Source organism: Pelodiscus sinensis, chromosome 21 (assembly GCF_049634645.1).
Source record: "Pelodiscus sinensis isolate JC-2024 chromosome 21, ASM4963464v1, whole genome shotgun sequence".
In the NCBI taxonomy this organism is placed as follows: domain Eukaryota; kingdom Metazoa; phylum Chordata; order Testudines; family Trionychidae; genus Pelodiscus; species Pelodiscus sinensis.
Window position 1 is genome coordinate 24,197,471 of NC_134731.1, and position 17,563 is coordinate 24,215,033.

Consider the following 17,563-nt stretch of genomic DNA (forward strand, 5'->3'; position numbering starts at 1 on the left):
ACACTGTGCTGAGGAGGGCCACACTAGTACCTAGACCCGTGGTGTCCAACACACTAGCCACACGTGGCTAGTTGGCTTGAACAATGTGGCTATTTGGCTGGTTAAGCGTGGCTAGTTCTCTATAGTGACTACTGCTTCAGAACTGGTTGGATCCCGCGGACCGAGACAGACAGGGATTGGCTCTGGTGCTGTAAATGCCTCTGTAGAAATGTACATTAACAAGAGCTGAATGAGAGGCGTCGTGCTGCCCTTTCCTTTCCTCTCTCTTGCCATGGCCAGGTCTGGTCCAACCCCCGCCATGGCTTTAGAGAAGACTGCCAGCCAAAAGCTCTTTGGTCGGACTCCTAGGAGAGCTTTCCAGATGCTTCCCACCCTTACCTTGAAAGCCCTGTCTCTTGGTAGCTTCCTCGATGAGGGAGTCACTGGAGTCTCTCTCGCCCGCTACAAAGACAAGGGACAAAGCAGGAAGCATGAGGAGCCCTTATGCAAGTGAAGCAACAATAAACAAGGGTCTAATTTTCAGAGCTACTGGGTGTGCGCCACTCCTAAGGCACTGCCAGTGTTCACAGCACTCTAAGGAGTCAGGGGTAGGGGAAGGAATTTCCTGCTTTGGAAACTGCTTCGATTCCTTCCTGTTGATGCCCCGAGTTATCAGTAAATCCTACCCGTAGTTCCTGGGCTGTCTGAGGTCGTCTCCTTCACTCCCTCAGCAAGAAGCTCTGGCCTGGAAAATATTGAAAATCAGCGAAGGAGTGAGGGAGGATCCATTCCTGTAAATGTTACTCCCACACGCTGTCACCCAGGGCAGTGTTTCTCAACCCCTAGGGCTACTCAAGAGAAGTCGGGGGGGTACGTCAACACGAGTGACGTTTGAAGAAAACTGAATGTTTGTTTAAAGTTTTACAGCGCTTTATTATTTTTGTACTTTTTACACCCAAAAAGGTTATCGTCTGCCCGGCTATGATTAAGTTCTTTAAACAAATGTATTGAAATGGTAGAAAAAAAAATGTATGTCTGAAAACTGGAGGTACGGGGGGTACTTATACATTTTTTAAAGGGTTACTTTATAAAGAAAGATTGAGAAACACTGACCTAGGATAACATGCCTGTGCCCATGAAGCCAACATGCACCTGTGGCTAATGCAATTTCAAACCTCTTGCAATGCAACAGGGAAAACTGGGAAATCATTTTCATGCCGAAGAGTCTTCAGAGAGTTAGTGTAACGCCCTATGGGATAAGATTACGCTCAGAGCGGCTGAGCATATTATCTTGCAGGCTATGAACTTACTGGAGAAGCAATGCTTCCCAGGATGGCATGAATTCCTCCAGGAGGGCACTGTCGTCAATGCCCACAAGAAGTTGCTAGTTAGAGGAACATAAATGCATTCACAGGGAAAGCACACAGGTACAATGCAGTGCCTTTCACTATACAAGGCAGTGTCAAGAATTTTACTTTTGCTAAAAACGAACCAGGATATATCACTGGTACCTCTTACAAACCCTGCATACTGGTGTTTAGAGATATACTATGGACAAAATGTTTGAAGGTGTGGGGGAGGTAATATTAAATGCCAACCCCCTGTCAGTTTGCAGATCAAATACTGGTTGGATGCTAACCAAATTCGGCGCCCAACTTCTATTATCCTCTTCAGCTGTCATCCAACATTGCTTCCACAAGTCCTCTCATCTGGGAGGGAGAGGTTGTTCCCTACAGCTGTGATTAAAGAGGTCAGCGAAGCTAGGCAATATTAGCACTTAGAGGGGAGACCTCCAGCTAGGGGAGTTAGATGCCAGCCTGCCACTGAAATTAACGGGGGATCTAAATTTCCCTCCCTGGCTTTGGAACTGTTAGGTGCAGCAGGAAGTTTTGCTGGTGATGCTGTAAACTGATTTCCTCCATCCAATGCCACGTTGCTCCAGTGTCCCAGCTTGGTGTTACAGAACTTTCAACGGCTGGAGGTGCAGGATGCAACACCAAGCCTCTGCCATTTGGGGCTATGGACTGTCCTGTGGCATTTTGCTCAGCCTTGACCTCAGCGTTTATAAACAAATGATAACGGAAGTTTCTCCTGGACACAGGGTTTTTCTCCCCTTCCTGGCCTGCACTGCTGTGTTTGTGCGGCTTCAGGCTGCTTTAACAGTTGCTTTATTTTATTTGTGACTAAAAACTGATGAATGTGCACGGAACCGGGGACGTTCAGCACTAAAAGCACAGACTTCTGCCGTTGGAGCCAAAGAAAGAACTCCGTCAGCTTGGCGGCAACAGCAGGCCTTTATCCTCTCTATGCACCAGCTCCTTGATGGAGACCTAACATACTCAGCAAGCAGGTTACACATACAGGCAAAGAGTTTTAAACAGTCAGTCTGAACCAGGGACCTAAGCGACTAGTCGACCAGTCCCTCGACTAGTCACACCTCCCCTCCTCCCTTGCTGCCTCTATCAGAGGCAGCAAGCAGGGGGAGCAGGAGCTGGCACTGTAGGGAGCCGGGTTAAAAGCACCATCTCCACAGGGGGACAGGGGAAGCAGTGGGGTAGAGAGCTGGGAATCAGACCCCCCCCCCCACTGTGCACCAACCTTTTAAATGTATTAAGAGCCAACAGTGGCTTATCTATGTTCTTATGTAGTAAGAGCTGACAGCAGGCTGCCCCGCTTATCGACTAGTCGAGGGAGAATCCATCCACTAGTCGATTAGTTGATTAAACTACATTTAACATCCCTAGTCTGCACATGGCTTTGCTGAAAGGCCCTGCATAATCACTTAGTCTCACATCCTGCACATTGAAATGCACCAGTCCACATTTCCAGGGAGCTTTTCTTTCCCAGCCATGATTCCGGACTCCGGTAGTAATGACCTAAGTAGCTCTTGAAGCAGAGACACGGTGATAGGCTTTGGGTCCTATTGCAAACCCTCTGGCTCCTCCCCCTCCAAAGCACAGCAGTGTCATCACTTCCTCTGAGCAACCGCTCACAGGAAGTACCCAGCCGATGTCTTTCGGAGGGAACGCTATGGAGGAGATCAAGCTCCGGAAGTGTTCCTGGTGGTTTATGGGACACAGGTCTCTTCTTGAGAAGGAAAAGCACAAACCGGAGCAAAACAAACAGGTACAAACAAAGGGGCAGCCTTCCTGAAAGGTTTGCAGACACCAATAAAAAGTGAACCAGACTTGCCTTACCTCTTAATGACAAACTGGATGCTGTTGCTAGCTTGCAGGATCTTTTTTAGCTTTGCAATCCCAAAACAGTTAGGACGCCGGAGTAAGATGCCTTCAGGCAAACCCACCACATACAGGTCTTCTGGGTACATCAAGAACTTGGCGTAGGGGACTTTGACAGGCTCGGAAATTCCCATGGCTTTAGCTGAGCAAGGATCAAATCTCATTAGTTCTTGAGGCCGCGTGGGGCCCAAGGAAAACTGACATCACATCCTAGGCTTTGGGGAGAGGTTTAAATCTAACTGATCCTGGGCTGTCTTCTGAATTTGCTTGTTTAACGTAACATGTAACCTGCCTCTCAGCAATGTTCTTGTCAAAAGAAGTCTCCTACCACCTTGGGAGTTACTCTGTTAAAGCAACAGGGACCCCTTGTCTGTATCCCCACAGACCTCCCTCTCTCTGCAATTGCCAGAGTTCTGGAACAGAAGGGGAGATTTCCACACACAATTGCCATACTGTGCCGCAAGTGTAACCCACACGCCTAGGCTACATCTCGACTGCACACCTTTTTCGACAGAGGCTTTGTCGACAGATACTGTTGACAAAGCCTCTGTCAAAAAAGAGCGTCTAGACTACGGTATTGTCGACAAAGCAAGCCGTTTTTTCGAAAGAGAGTCTAGATGCTCTCTTTCGAAGAAGCACAGTTTCCATGCAATCGCGCCTTTTTTCGAATGAGTGCTTTCGAAAAGGCGTTATTCCTCGTAAAATGAGGTTTACCGCTATCGACTGACGTGTTCTGTCGACTTCCTGTCGACAGAACGCGCTGGTAGTGTAGAAGCAGGTATAGTTTTGTCGACAAAAGCCAACTTCTGTCGACAAAACCCTGTGGTCTAGACACACCCCTTGTGTGGTTCACTGTCCCATGCAGTGGCACCTGGACCACAGCAACAGCTAAGGTCAAGAGACCTCTCCAGCATGGGTTGGGAGCCAGCTGGCTTTTAGCTCAGAGGGCAGAGGCTCATATAGTAAGCTCCAGAGGTCCCAGGTTCAACTTCTCCTGATGGTGGTTACACAAGCGTAACCCCCCTGGTGCATGTGCTACTGGCCCCCTTCTGGGCCACCCCAATCAACACCGCCGCTATTGAATGGGGGACCTTCACTGCTAAATGTGCAAAGTGCTACAACTGGAGCTAAAGAGCACAGAGGTGACCAGAGACCATGCACTCCCCAACGGGTTACACAGGCCAGGCCACGGGCCACGCTCTGGAGTGGGCCTAAGAAACTTTCGACTGTTTCCGAGGTGGTGTGGGAGAACTTAATGTGGGTGAAAGGCACCCGACTGACAGACCTCAGAACTGGGATCCTCCCAGGGCTGGATTACCCAATAGGCAGAGCAGGGGCACCAAAAAAACCCTGAGATTTTACGGTATAGTATTGTTTTTATTTTGAATTACATATGGGGGGGGGGGCACCATAATCTTTTCTGTGCTTAGGGCCTCTAAAGGTCTTAATCCGGCCCTGGATCCTCTGTGTATCTTAAACGTGGCCCTACCAACCTGCCTTAACTTTGATGTGGAGACACAACTTTCAAGGGCAAGAGAGTAGCTCATGCTTCACAATGCATTTGCCCCTCCTCCCTCCCATTCCACTGAGCCTAGCTGCAAGGGTGGCAGTCGGGGACTGGTCCTGCAGTGGTTCTGCAATAAAGGACACTTGTCCACTAGGAACTGGACTGAGGACACAAGCTCACTCAAGCTGCAAAAGGGCTCGGCCCATAGCAGCTCCCGTTCATTGCTCTCTACAGAGAAAATGGGAATTGCCCCATTACGGGCATCAGGAGCTCAGTGTGTGAAGCGCCAGTCAACAGGCTGCTGAACAGACATCCCCCAGCTAGGGTTTTTGATCAAAACAAAAGCACAATTAAGACTGGGCTGGACATGACTCGGCGCTTTGGAGCTGGCAGGCTCCTATTTACCAAATGCAGGAATGACCCAGCTCCTAATGAACTCCTATTGTTGAGTCTACAGCTCTTTAAGAAATGTGCATCCCCAGGAACAGAACCTCTGCACGGATCATTTCAGTCTTGCAAAACAACAGGGAACCGATTTGTTGCAACCGTCCTAGAAGGCGCTTCCTCTTTGCAAGACGTCTTCTGATCGGAAGCTGCCCACACTTAACGTGGAACAGAAATGCTTTCTAAAGAGGTATAAATACCCCATAACAAATAATCCCAACCACCAAACAGACGCGCTTCAGATCCTAATTCAAGCCACAGAATGGCAGGTTTAACCTTAACATGACAAATAAGGACATTTTTAAACCCACTTGAAACCCCATTTCCTCTTTCTTTTAACTGCCAAGACCTCAGCTCTGTGGAGTGTGTTTTTCCAGCAAAACTTGCCCATAGCAGCGAAAGCAGCTTAAAGGTTGCAGCTCCTTTGCTCTGCTTCTGGGGTTTGTGACATCAGCTCTTGTGGGAGAAACACAGAGCCTTGAATTCTGCTCGAGACAGGCCCAGAAAACATTCTGTTTCCCTTCAAAATTTACTTGTAATTTTCCATGTCCCTTGTTTAGTGGTTCAGTGTGTGTGTGTGTGTGTTAGTATTTAAGTACGTTTCAGTTCACACACACTGTGCTGCATGTTCACTCTGACTTCAATCAAGATCCGCAACAAACTGCTGCATGGTAATAAAAACACTCCCCAGTGTTTTTCACCCAGAGATCTCCATACACTTCGTTCAAATGGACAGACCAGAGCCCTGTTTCCCAAGGGGAACACTGAGGAAGTGAATGGCATTTTCCCAGAAGGAGAGGTGAAAATCTGGACTCAAGTTAGTGTCACAAGGACAGAACCCAAGTTTCCTAGCTCCCAGGCCATTGCTCTAACCAGTGGACCACACTGCCATACTTCACTAGTGCGCTACTATAATCCCCCCCCAATACCGTGACACACTCCAGAGCAATCTTACTGAAAAGACTTTCTGAAAATTTCAAGCACCAGACAAGGAAAATAGTCCAGCCCTTCTCCCCTGTGCAGAAAGTTTGTGGGTCACTGAGGCAACTCCTGGGCAGGCAGGAGCCAGTTAGAGCATTTTCCAGTAAATCGAGGGGATGAGTTGCAACAAGGTCCAGGGAGAATCCCAATGCGTTTGCAGGCCCAGCAGAGAGCAAATGAACAAACTCCATGTCACACTCAGTCCACAACCGATTTGGAAATAGCAGGTGACAGCTCTGAACAATGGGCTACGTTCTGAGCTCTCTCAGGCAGAGCCTCAGCGTTAAGAACAATGGTTAAGGAACATCTTACCATAGCGTGCGTTGAACAACGTTTCAACTTGTTTCCTCAAATGGCTTAAAACGTCACCAAGGCCATCTGGAAAACGAGAGAAATACACTGATAAAGAAACCACCTCTAGCACCTGAGATGTGCAATAAAGCTTTGGGACAGCCCTGCTCTCCCTGACCCGGAGGAGTGTGTGTGTGTGTGTGATCAAATTCCATCTGCCCCAGGCATGGTGTGTGTGTGTGTGTGTGTGTTTGTGTGTGTGTGTGTGATATCAAATTCCATCTGCCCCAGGGATGGGTGTGTGACCAAATTCCATCTACCCCAGGCATGGTGGGGGTGTGTGTGTGTGTGTGTGTGTGTGTGTGTGTGTATGGGTGTGTGACCAAATTCCATCTACCCCAGGCATGATGTATGTGTGTGTGTGTGTGTGTGTGTGTGTGTGTGTGTGTGTGTGTGTGTGTGTGTGTGTGTGTGTGTGATATCATGGAGAATCACTGGCAAGGTCCACAGGCGACAAAAGGTCAAATGGCTCTTGTGACCTGTGAAGCTGACATCAGGTCCCAGGCAAGGCCGGCTTTCCCAGTCTCCTTCAGCCCTAGAGCAACATGGGAGACCCAGCAAGGCAGGCGAGGGGTGGGAAGGGTTCCTCAATCACGTTGTTCTGAGGATCGTGTGACTCCTCTCTCCCATGCCATGTTTTCTCTCTCTACCGCTGAAGATATACGGCTTTTCTTTTAGCTCCCTGTCGGTCAGCGTCACCGCCAGTGGGAAGTATGAAAATAGAGGATATGAATGAAACTCATGACATCTGCTGTTGGTTTAAAACGGTTTGTTTACTTCCATACATGCAACTAGCCAACCTCATCAGCTAGCATGGCAATGGGCTTCCTAGCCGTGTTCCTCTAGGGATGTAGTAGTGTAGTCGACTAACCAATAAGCAAAAAAAACCGTATAGGTTAATGCTGTAGACTACCCGCATTTCCCCCCCACCCCTTGCCAGTACATTTTTTAGCAGGCTGATCCGCAGCCCGGCTCAGTCTTGGGTTGCACTGGGTCCGGGACCTACCCCTGCTGCGGCTCTGCATTTAAAGTGTATTAGGAGCTAGGCAGGCAGGCAACCCGGCTCAATTCTGGCTCATGCTGGGTCTGGGAGCTCAGACCCCTCTCCCTTGGACAGGGGCTGCCCAAGGACTATAGAATAGTCGACTAACCGATAAGAATTCATGAGGTTCATCGACTATTCAATTAACCGATATTTAACATCCCCATGTTTCTCACTCAGTGTCACACTGTTAGTTCAGCTGAGTGCCGGTTGCTGAGTAATGCCAGAGGCACAAAAGCAGCAGCCGATCAAGCACAAACACGGGTAACGGCTTAAAATGTCTCATCCCCACAGCGGCAGGTTACAAATGAAACATTCAGATAAACGTCATCAACCATTTAACTACTTAAGAGAAGTCGAAAGATGGACTCTGTCTTTTAATCTTTAGCCATATGGACTACACAGTCAACCTATGGCACTCATTCATTCCCATGGGCTGAAAAGCATGAAAAAACCCAAAGAATTAGCTCATGATGCTAGCTCCACTGGTGGCTATTAGCCAAGATGGTCAGGGATGGAACCTTATGCTTCAGGTGGCCCTAAACCTCCGACTGCCAGAAGCAGGAATTGGAGGACAGGGGACGGATCACTTGAAATTGCCCTCTTCCGTTCTTTCCTTCTGACACGTCTGTCACGGGTCACTGTCAGGGTGCTAGATGGACCAGTGGTTAGACCCCAGGTGGCCGTTCTGGTGCAGGAAAACATCAGTTTGGGAGGTATAATTAGAAAGGGACAATGGGATCAAAAATCAACCTATTCAAAAAGATTCAGTGAACATATACAGGCAGTCCCTGGGTTACATGGATCCGACTTACATCGGATCCCTACTTACAAACAGGGTGAGGCAACCCCGCACTAGCTGCTTCCCCCCAGCAGACCAGGGAGACGCGGAGCGGCTTTTCTCAGCAGACACCTCAGCTTGAGAATAAAGGACTGAGGGAAGTGAGGTGTGGGAGAATAAAACTGAGCTCTGGAGAAATGTTTGGCTAGAGTTTCCCCTACAATATGTACCAGTTCCGACTTACATACAAATTCAACTTAAGAACAAACCTACAGTCCCTGTCTTGTACGTAACCCGGGGACTGCCTGTATTTATTATGCTAATCTGTATGAAAGGTCTCAGCTGAGATCAGGGCACCAGTATGCTAGGTGCTGTCATACACAGAGCAGATACAATCTCTGTCCCAAAATGTTTACAGTCTAAATCAGGGGTGGGCAATAACTTTTGATGGGGGAGGCACGCCCAAGATTTTGGAAAGTGGGCAAGGGCTGCACTCTTCCATGATATTAATGGGGGGGGGGGTCATTTGGGATGGAGGTTGGGTGCAGAAGGGAGCTTAGGGTAAGAGATTGGGGTGCAGGAAGGAGTGTGGGGTCTGGGAGGGAGGTTGGGTGAATGAGGCAGTTGTGACCTGGGGCACTAGACTAGGGTGCACAGGTCTGGGATGTGACCTAGGGCAGGGGATTAGTGTGCAGGAGTTTGGATTATGACCTAGGGCACGAGGGGATTGTGATCTGGGGCAGAGGGTTAGACTGCCAGATCAGGGAAGGGATATGGGTGTGGGAGGGGGACAGAGGTTTTGGGTATGTGAAGTGGGGGGCAGAGGGTTGGGGAAGGGAGGGGCTTGGGTGCCAGAGGCAGGCTCTGGCCAGGAGACTTACCTGGGTGACACCAGGCCAGCAATCCAGCATGTTTCTCAGCCAGCTGGCCTGCCTGCCTGCCTGCCCTACCCCCGCACAGGCTGCAGAGCCATGTGAGCGTGTGAGTAACTATGAGCTAGAGGGGATGAGGCGTGGTGCTTTGTGGCTGCCTGTTATTCAAACAGGCAGAAACTGGCCAATGGAATTGTGCTGGGGGCAGCTCATGAAGCCTTTCCTCCCTCCCCTCCAGGCTCACAGTTCTGAAAGAGAAACAGCCTAGCAGCTGCTTTTCTGAGCGGCGTGCGGGTGGGGCGAGCCAAGCAGCGAGCCTGCCTGGGGCTCCCTGCTGCATCCGCAGGCCAGACCTGGAACCTTGGCAGGCTGGGGCCGTATTTTGCCCAGGCCTGATCTAAATATACAAGACACACAGAAGGGAGGAGGAGAAGCAGAGGTAGGGGTGGGGAAGTGGTTTGCTCAAGGTGACACAGTAGGCCAGGGCAGATCCAGCAGTAGAACCCAGGTCTCCTGACTCACGCATTGGTGCTCTACCTACTAGACAACTCTGCTTCTCTGATGAATAATAATATTCTATAAACTTTGAAGTCTTCAAGGATCATCTCCATCATCATCAGGAAAATAAAAAGGGGTGACCTCCAACGTAAGGCACAAGTGAACTGAATCAAAGTTCACGACATTCTCACGTTATTCTGTTTTCAATCTCTCCCCCTTTCCATGCAACACAGCCCAGGACTCATTTTCCAAGCCAGAAGACTTCCCTCTTGGACCACTTAGAGACAAGCAGGCCAACAACACGACACTGAAACACCACGGAGAAGTCGTGCTCCCAACACTGGAGCGTTGATTCCATTTTGGTGGTTCGTGCAGTCTCCGGAGCAGCGGCAGCGAGGGAGGCATTCCTGGCCTTCACTGGCCACCTCCCCACTATTGCGTGGCCAGACGAACAGCTGGCTGGGGTGGCCGATATTTCTCACTCTGGGGAGCTGGACAGCCCCTGCTAATTCAGGGCTTGCTCCTCCATCATTTAAGTCAATGGGGGGGTTGCTACTGATGTCAGTGAGCCCACGCGCAAGCCGTAAGAGACACATCTCGGAACAAAGTACCCGGGTGAATTCTTTAATCAGAGCGCGCACCACTGCAATCTGTACTGAGAAAGCAGCCCCCGAACTGCAGCTGGAACCACCGGCGTGGCAAGACAATTTGCTGGGAGTGGTTCTCGGCTAGTACAAACGGGAGTGATGTTGATATACACCAGGGGTGGGAAACCTGGTTTTGGCTGGGGGGGCCACTGACTCACAGAGAAATCAGTCGGGGCCACACACAAGTAAGAAGAAAAAACCCCCAAAACAAACCAAAAAAAGAAACAAAACAACAACAATCTCTCACTGACCGGGCTCCCCACAAGTTCGGGGCTTCCCCTGGCAGTACGATGAGCTGGTGCTCCATGGGGCCAGCTTGCCATGGGGCTGAAGTGCAAATGCTGACTCATCTCCGAGCCTTGGTCAGTCAGGGGCCAAATCCAGCCTGAGGCTGGTAGGTCCCCCCACCCCCCGGAATACACCATCTGGCGGTTGAAGTAGAGATGCAGTGCTGAACAGGGTGGTTAGGAAGCCAATTACCTTGCTAAGAATTTAGAGGGCCGACCCACTGCCGTCTGCCTACAGCCAGCTGCTCTTTCCTGCTTTATGCTCAGATTGGGAGCTCACTGGGGCAGGAACTGTCTCTCTGTTCTGTGTTTGTACGCTGCTAGGGTCCTGGTGCCTGGCTAGGCCATTGCGAATACAAATTAATAATAAATAATACAATAAAATACAGCTGTTTTCATCAGGCTTAAACAGACATGAGCTGACCAGAGGATAAAGCTGGCCTGCTTTTACAGCAAACTCACTCTTACCTTCCACTGGCTTTTCTTCCTGGCTGGGCTCTTTATCTGACACTGGAAGGAAAGCAAAAGTTTAGCAGCGTCTCCTAGACAATCAGTCAATGTGCCTGCAAGCCATCTCCAGGAGCAGGCATGAGAACTTGCGCTAGAGAGATAAAGATGCAGCCAGATGCACTAGCTAGCTAGGTGGAGTGCATTCCTCCTCAGCTGGGAAAAACAGCCCAGCGTATAGCCCGCTTTCCCCACACAACAGAAGAGCACTCAACAGAAGGGTTTGGGGACTGCCCCCTCTTGCTTCCATCAACTCAGTAAAAAAAGAAGTGACACAGGACACGCCTTCTGGTCCATCTTTCCGACAGTCTGTAAGGTCATTGCCTGGTGCCCGGAGAGCAAGGCGTTCACCTCCGCTCCAGTTCACATCCTTCTTTGCAGGTTCCCAGAGCAAAAGCCGTAAGGCTGTAGCAGGGAGGGGAGCTTCCTTTGGGGAAAATCAAACCTAGGACTAGGTTGAATCCAGGCAACAACCTTTTCTCCTTAGTCCCTCTGGATCACATGAAATGATTCTGCTTTTTTAATTCCAACAGGAACCCGCCAGGAAAGGCCCTTGCTAACTGTGCTTTGCATCCCACAGCTTCACCATCTTGTCTGGCCTTCTGCACAGCGCTCGTTACGCTTCCTTCCAGCTTCCGCCGATGGCCAGCACCATGTGCCGTGAAAACCAGGGCGCCTTCCCTCCCGGCCGCATGTCCTCCTCACCTAATGGAGCTGAGGGGATGGTTCCTTTAAAGCAGGGGTGGGGAATCTTTTGGGGTCGGGAGCCGCTGACCCGCAGAAAAATCAGTTGAGGGCCGCACACAAGTGAGAAGAAAAACACCCCCGCCACCCGTACTGACATGCCCTGGACTGGGGAGGAGAAAGACACTCCCCGCATCCTCCTCGCATGCCAGTGCCCGCGGGGCCCGGATTAGTAGATTTTGTGCCCTCCAGCTTCACAGTGGGGCAGTGGAGGGGCCTTGAGAGCCAGCGTGTCCCTGAGCTTTGGGGGACGGATCCAGGCAAGCCCCTGGGGCCTGAGGTTCCCCACCTGTGTTTTATATGGGGGAACCCTCTGTCCCTCTGATTCTGCTCCACCGGTTGCCTGTTTCATCATTATGGTTACTTATTATCAGTAATATCACAGCACCGACGTGCCCCACGCCACTCGGTGCCATACGAACGCTCTACACCAAACATGGCCCTCGGCTCAAAGAGCTTACGCCTGTTTTTAGAGGACGAGCCCACAGGGCAGGAACCGACCCTTCCTATGTGGGATCCCAACCTTGCCATTACTGTACTACACATGACAATGACGACAGTTAAATACGCCCCAGGGAAAAGACAAACAAGTATCTGACACACTTTGCATCTGGATTGTCAAACATGGTTTCCACTGGGCCAAGTTAAGGAGGCTCTGGAGGAACAAGGCCACATGTTTAGGCCACAACTCTTAGTCGGCTCCTATTTCCATACTGGTGCTCCCGAATGAGTGACCCAGTTTCTAAAGCCGGGGATACAAATGTCCACCCCACGGAGGCGGCTGTCCACAGATAGGCATTGATATCTGCTGAGCCGCAGAGCTGTACTCCCAGGAGATGCTGTGGCCAAAGGAAGCAAGGCAGGTGTGGATGCTCCCAACCTTCTGGCTGTACTGCCCCTGGGGAACTGTACCACCCCAGACAGGAGACGCCGCTGGCGGCACGGTTGGGGGCAGACTGCTGCATGGCCACACTCATCTCCTCTGGCTGCATCATCTCCGGGGAGTGGAGCCCTGCGGATCAGAAGGTACCAATGTCTACCTGTGGCTATCCACATCCGTGGTAGACATCTGTACTGATTTCAGTAGCACTGACCACCCAGCGGTTCTGAGAGATGCTGGGGGCTGGATAATTTGGAAAGCTCAGAGCACTGACTGACGAATAAAATTGCAGAATTAGGACCTTTATTTTAGACTCGGGAAAACCTTGGCCTGAAATCTGCCCTCCGTTTCTTTCTGGAGTTGGTAGGATTTCCGAGTGCTCGAGTTCCAAGCAGTTTACTTTTTATTACCTGTGACTGTTTCTAGCATGTAGCTGGAATCATCTGAAGTCATGCGGCTGGTCGCTGGGTCATGCATGTCATCGGAGCTGGGGGATCGGTCTGTGAACAAAGCACCAAAGACAGTTCTGACAGCCCAGCTACCGACCCTGGAAGCAGACTTCAGAGCTTTACGGTCCATCCACAAGAATTCACGAAAAACTCAACAACCATTTGATACAGGGGTGCAGTTACCCAGTCACAAAGGCACATAGGACCTGAATTAGGACTAGTCACACGTCCTCATAGGTATTCAGGCTTCTAATTACCATTGAGATGGGAGTTAAGCGCCTAAATGTCTCCGAGAGCTTCTGGGCGACTGTATCTAGAATGTTTTGATGGCAACTGAGCTATCTTTCTCCTATGCACTTTAACTGGTGTAAAACGGTATTAAAAATATATCTACAAAGCACCCCCCACCTTCCCCGTCTGGAGAACATAAGAACAGACACACTGAGTCAGACCAACGGTCCATCCAGCCCAGTGTCCTATCTGCCGACAGTGGCCAGCGCCAGATGCCCCAGAGGGAGTGAAACGAACAGGTAATCCTCAAGTTGCTTAAATTGCAACAAGGGAGGTTTAGGTTGGACATTAGGAAAAACTTCCTACATGTCAGGGTGGTGAAACACAGCTCTCCACCATGTCCCCTTACGGCAGGAGAAAGGAAGCTCAAACCAGCCAGCTGGGAATCTTCACAGAGCTCCAAGTACATCCTGTCAGGGTGAGAGGCCTGAGCAGGCCAGGTTACTCGGGTTAGGGCAGGGAAACGGAGCCTCCTCTGTCCTGGGCTGCATCCAGAACTGGCCTCTCGGAGAGGCTGCCAGCCTTTATTTTATCAGACTTGCTGGGCCTGCCCTGACCTGAGCCTGTTCCCAGGTCTGACTGGTTTTGCTGCAGCCGATCATAGGGACCACTCTAGGCAATCCCTGGAGATCTGAAGTCCCTGCTCTTCCCTCCAGCGGGGCACCTTCTTAGGGTGGGTCACGCCGAGGGAGGGGGCAGCGAGCGTGCAGTCCACCCGGCCTGTGTGACTGAGAACAATTCTCGCCCGTTGTGTTTAATGCTGGGTGTGCGCGCGCGCATGTGCACTTCAGACATGGCAACATGGGCACTGATGGCCCACTCACAGCTTGGTAGCCTTAGAACTGGCTGCTTGGAGCTACTATTTATTCCCTTGTACGACGATAAGCCCTAGCCAGATGCGGCCTACAGAGAAGTCATCCGGACTTACAGGGCATATCAGCGAAGGAGAGAAAGACCTGATAATAGAACACCAGCTTTTAATAGACTCATCATCCAACGACACCCTTAGGAGCCAGCACAAAGCGTTGCAGAAATACAGAGGCCACAATTTAAGGGGATCAGCCTGGAACAGCATTTTTTTTCCCCCACACTGGTGCATCTGCAGCACTAGGGTTAATCTCCACAATAAACTGACAGATACTACTTGAAGCAGAGAGGGTGAGTGGTCCTTCTTCATCTCAATGGGCCCCAAGATGGTTGCAACCCAGATGATTTCCCAGGACAGGGTAGTTTTGCAAACAGCGTCACCTGCCTAGAATTTGCAGGGTGTGCGGGCTGAGCTGTAGCCGCACTGGGATTGGGCGCAGAGGGAGTGCACGGCTCCTACGGTCAACACGGTGAGCACTCTGCACGGGCCTTACGTGCCCTGGCTTCACGGGCGTGTCACGTTAGCAATCCCGGCAGACAAAACCCATCAGAATCTCTGGCAACCCTGGGCAGGAGCAACAGTAAAGAAAACGTCCCGTGGGCCAAACGTGAATCCCGGTGGGCTGCAGGTTGCCCACCACTGACTTACAGTGGGGTCACTTGAAACTCTCTTCCAGACCCACTGCGTCTCCTTCCCCAACAGGCTGCAACCGCTATTTCCAATCCGCTGCTTCGAAAGGCAAGGAGGCCTCTGGCTCTCTCAGCACAGGGGCAGGGGGAATCTGAAAATCTGGGTGCTACCCCGAGTCCTCCCAAGGATTTGTGACATGACCTGGGACAAGTAATTTAACTTCCTGGGTCAGCTCCCACCTCCGTGGACAGGGACAGGGATACTGACAGGGGCTGGGAAGGAAAGCACCTACTACCCAAAAGCTTCTTGCTTATCACTGAAAGAGCAGGATGAGCAACCGGTCCCAGGTGAGCCAACAGACTTGCTGGGTCTCTGGACAAGGGGGAGGGGGGCGTCTCCGCGCTCTGGGGAGGGGTGAGGCCGACAGACTCGCTGGGGCCCTGGACAAGGGGGAGGGGGGCGTCTCCGCGCTCTGGGGAGGGGTGAGGCCAACAGACTCGCTGGGTCTCTGGACAAGGGGGAGGGGGGCGTCTCCGCGTTCTGGGGAGGGGTGAGGCCAACAGACTCGCTAGGTCTCTGGACAAGGGGGAGGGGGGCGTCTCTGCGCTCTGGGGAGGGGTGAGGCCAACAGACTTGCTGGGTCTCTGGACAAGGGGGAGGGGGGCGTCTCCGCGCTCTGGGGAGGGGTGAGGCCAACAGACTCGCTGAGTCTCTGGACAAGGGAGAGGGGGGCGTCTCCGCACTCTGGGGAGGGGTGAGGCCAACAGACTCACTGGGTCCCTGGACAAGGGGGAGGGGGGCGTCTCCGCGCTCTGGGGAGGGGTGAGGCCAACAGACTCGCTGGGTCCCTGGACAAGGGGGAGGGGGGCGTCTCCGCGCTCTGGGGAGGGGTGAGGCCAACAGACTCGCTGGGTCTCTGGACAAGGGGGAGGGGGGCGTCTCCGCGCTCTGGGGAGGGGTGAGGCCAACAGACTCGCTGGGTCTCTGGACAAGGGGGAGGGGGGCGTCTCCGCGCTCTGGGGAGGGGTGAGGCCTTGGGTGGGAGCTCTCGGCACTGCTCAGACCATGCCCCCCCAGTGCCGAGCAGAGCACGCCCTGTGGGGCTCTGCAGTGCACACTACAAGGCTCCAGTGGCGATTTAAAGGACCTGGGGTTCCAGCCGACATGGCAGCTGCAGTAGCAGCAGAAGCGGCCAGGAGCCCCCTGCTAATTTGACTTGCTGGGCCCTAGGGCAGTTGCCTCCGCTCTGTTGGCAGGTCTGTCCACTCCGGGAGAGGCTGCTCCTCGCCTGCCTGGCCAGAGGTAGGACAGGGACAGTGCGAAAGGCACAAAATGAACAGACACAGAAGATGGGAAAACCCCAAACCACGTGTGATCCCAAAGGGCTTCACAAGAAACCAGCTAACGTCTCACGTGCCGCTGGGACCCGGCTTTCAGACGAGAAAGACGTGGGGGCGAATTCGTCCCAAGAGGAAGAGAAAAGAGGAGCCATCCCAATTCCCTGGCACTCTACGCACAGAGCAATCGAAGGCCAGTGTTCCCTGCCTAGACATTGCTGAGTCATTCCAAAGTTTTAAATTTTACCTGGGACAGTGATTTGAATGATGTCCAACTCATCTGGCTCTATTTTGATATGTCTGATCCCACTCAGTTCTGCTGATGTACCTTGCGGGGGGGAAAAAAGTAATCAGAGGCATGAAACACAATAACTGGTCACTACCTATCAGGGGGTGGGAAGGAAAAATCTTCATTGCGCATACGTTATATTCTTGGCAGTAACCTATTACTAATCATTCTTGGCACTTCACCCATAGGTCTCAAAGTACACTGCCCATCTCACCACCACTAACCCCATTGTACAGATAGGAAAGCTGAGGCAGAGAGCGGATAAAGCTTTGTCCATAGGTGAAAACTGCACCAGCTTAATTTAAATCACTTCCTAAACTGAGTTAGTTCCATGGTTCTACCCCTCTGTGGATGCTTTTCTTTCAGTTCAAGAGTGGCTTATTTCACTTTATCTGAAACCAATTCCTAATCCATTTACACCAAATGGTATAAACCCTGGTTTAAACCAGAAAAAGGGAGCGCTCATGGTCTTTTGCACCAGCTGAACTATTCTGGTTGAAAATTCTATTGGAATCCAAACCAGAGCAACTTCTTCTGGCAGAGAAGGCCTCGGTAAAGACTGATGTATCAAAGCCCACCCAAAAGGCCAGAGGACACGTATCTCTACTTCTGTGTCTGCCAAATGGGGGGAAATACTCACATAGCTGCTTCCTAGGGGTACTGCGACGACCAATTCACGTCCCAAAGGGTATGTCTAGACTACATGGCTCTGTTGACGCAGCCATGTAAACTAGTTTACCCGACATAGTCAATGAAGCGGGGATTTAAAGAATCTCCGCTTCATTAAAATAAACATGGGCGCCATGCTATGCCAACAATCAGCTGATCCGGCACAGCATGGCCATCTAGACGTGGATCGGTCGACAAGAGAAGCCTTTGTCGAATGCTCCCTTATGCCTCGTGAAACAAGGTTTACAGGAGCGGTCGATAAAGGCTTCCC

The 17,563-nt window shown here is 51.4% G+C and overlaps 1 protein-coding gene across 7 annotated transcripts in view; it reads right to left on the bottom strand.

The window, feature by feature from the left end:
- GTF2IRD1 (GTF2I repeat domain containing 1) overlaps positions 1-17,563 on the bottom strand; it is a 207,256-nt gene that overhangs the window by 47,672 nt on the left and 142,021 nt on the right. For all 7 annotated transcript variants that reach the window (XM_075904297.1, XM_075904298.1, XM_075904295.1 and 4 more), the window contains exons 13-19: positions 16,582-16,662; positions 13,170-13,259; positions 11,097-11,138; positions 6,463-6,528; positions 3,177-3,360; positions 666-724; positions 379-441 (exon numbers count right to left, since the gene is read on the bottom strand). In XM_075904297.1, the coding sequence (XP_075760412.1) occupies positions 379-441; positions 666-724; positions 3,177-3,360; positions 6,463-6,528; positions 11,097-11,138; positions 13,170-13,259; positions 16,582-16,662 (585 nt within the window). The remainder of the gene's footprint in view (positions 1-378; positions 442-665; positions 725-3,176; positions 3,361-6,462; positions 6,529-11,096; positions 11,139-13,169; positions 13,260-16,581; positions 16,663-17,563) is intronic.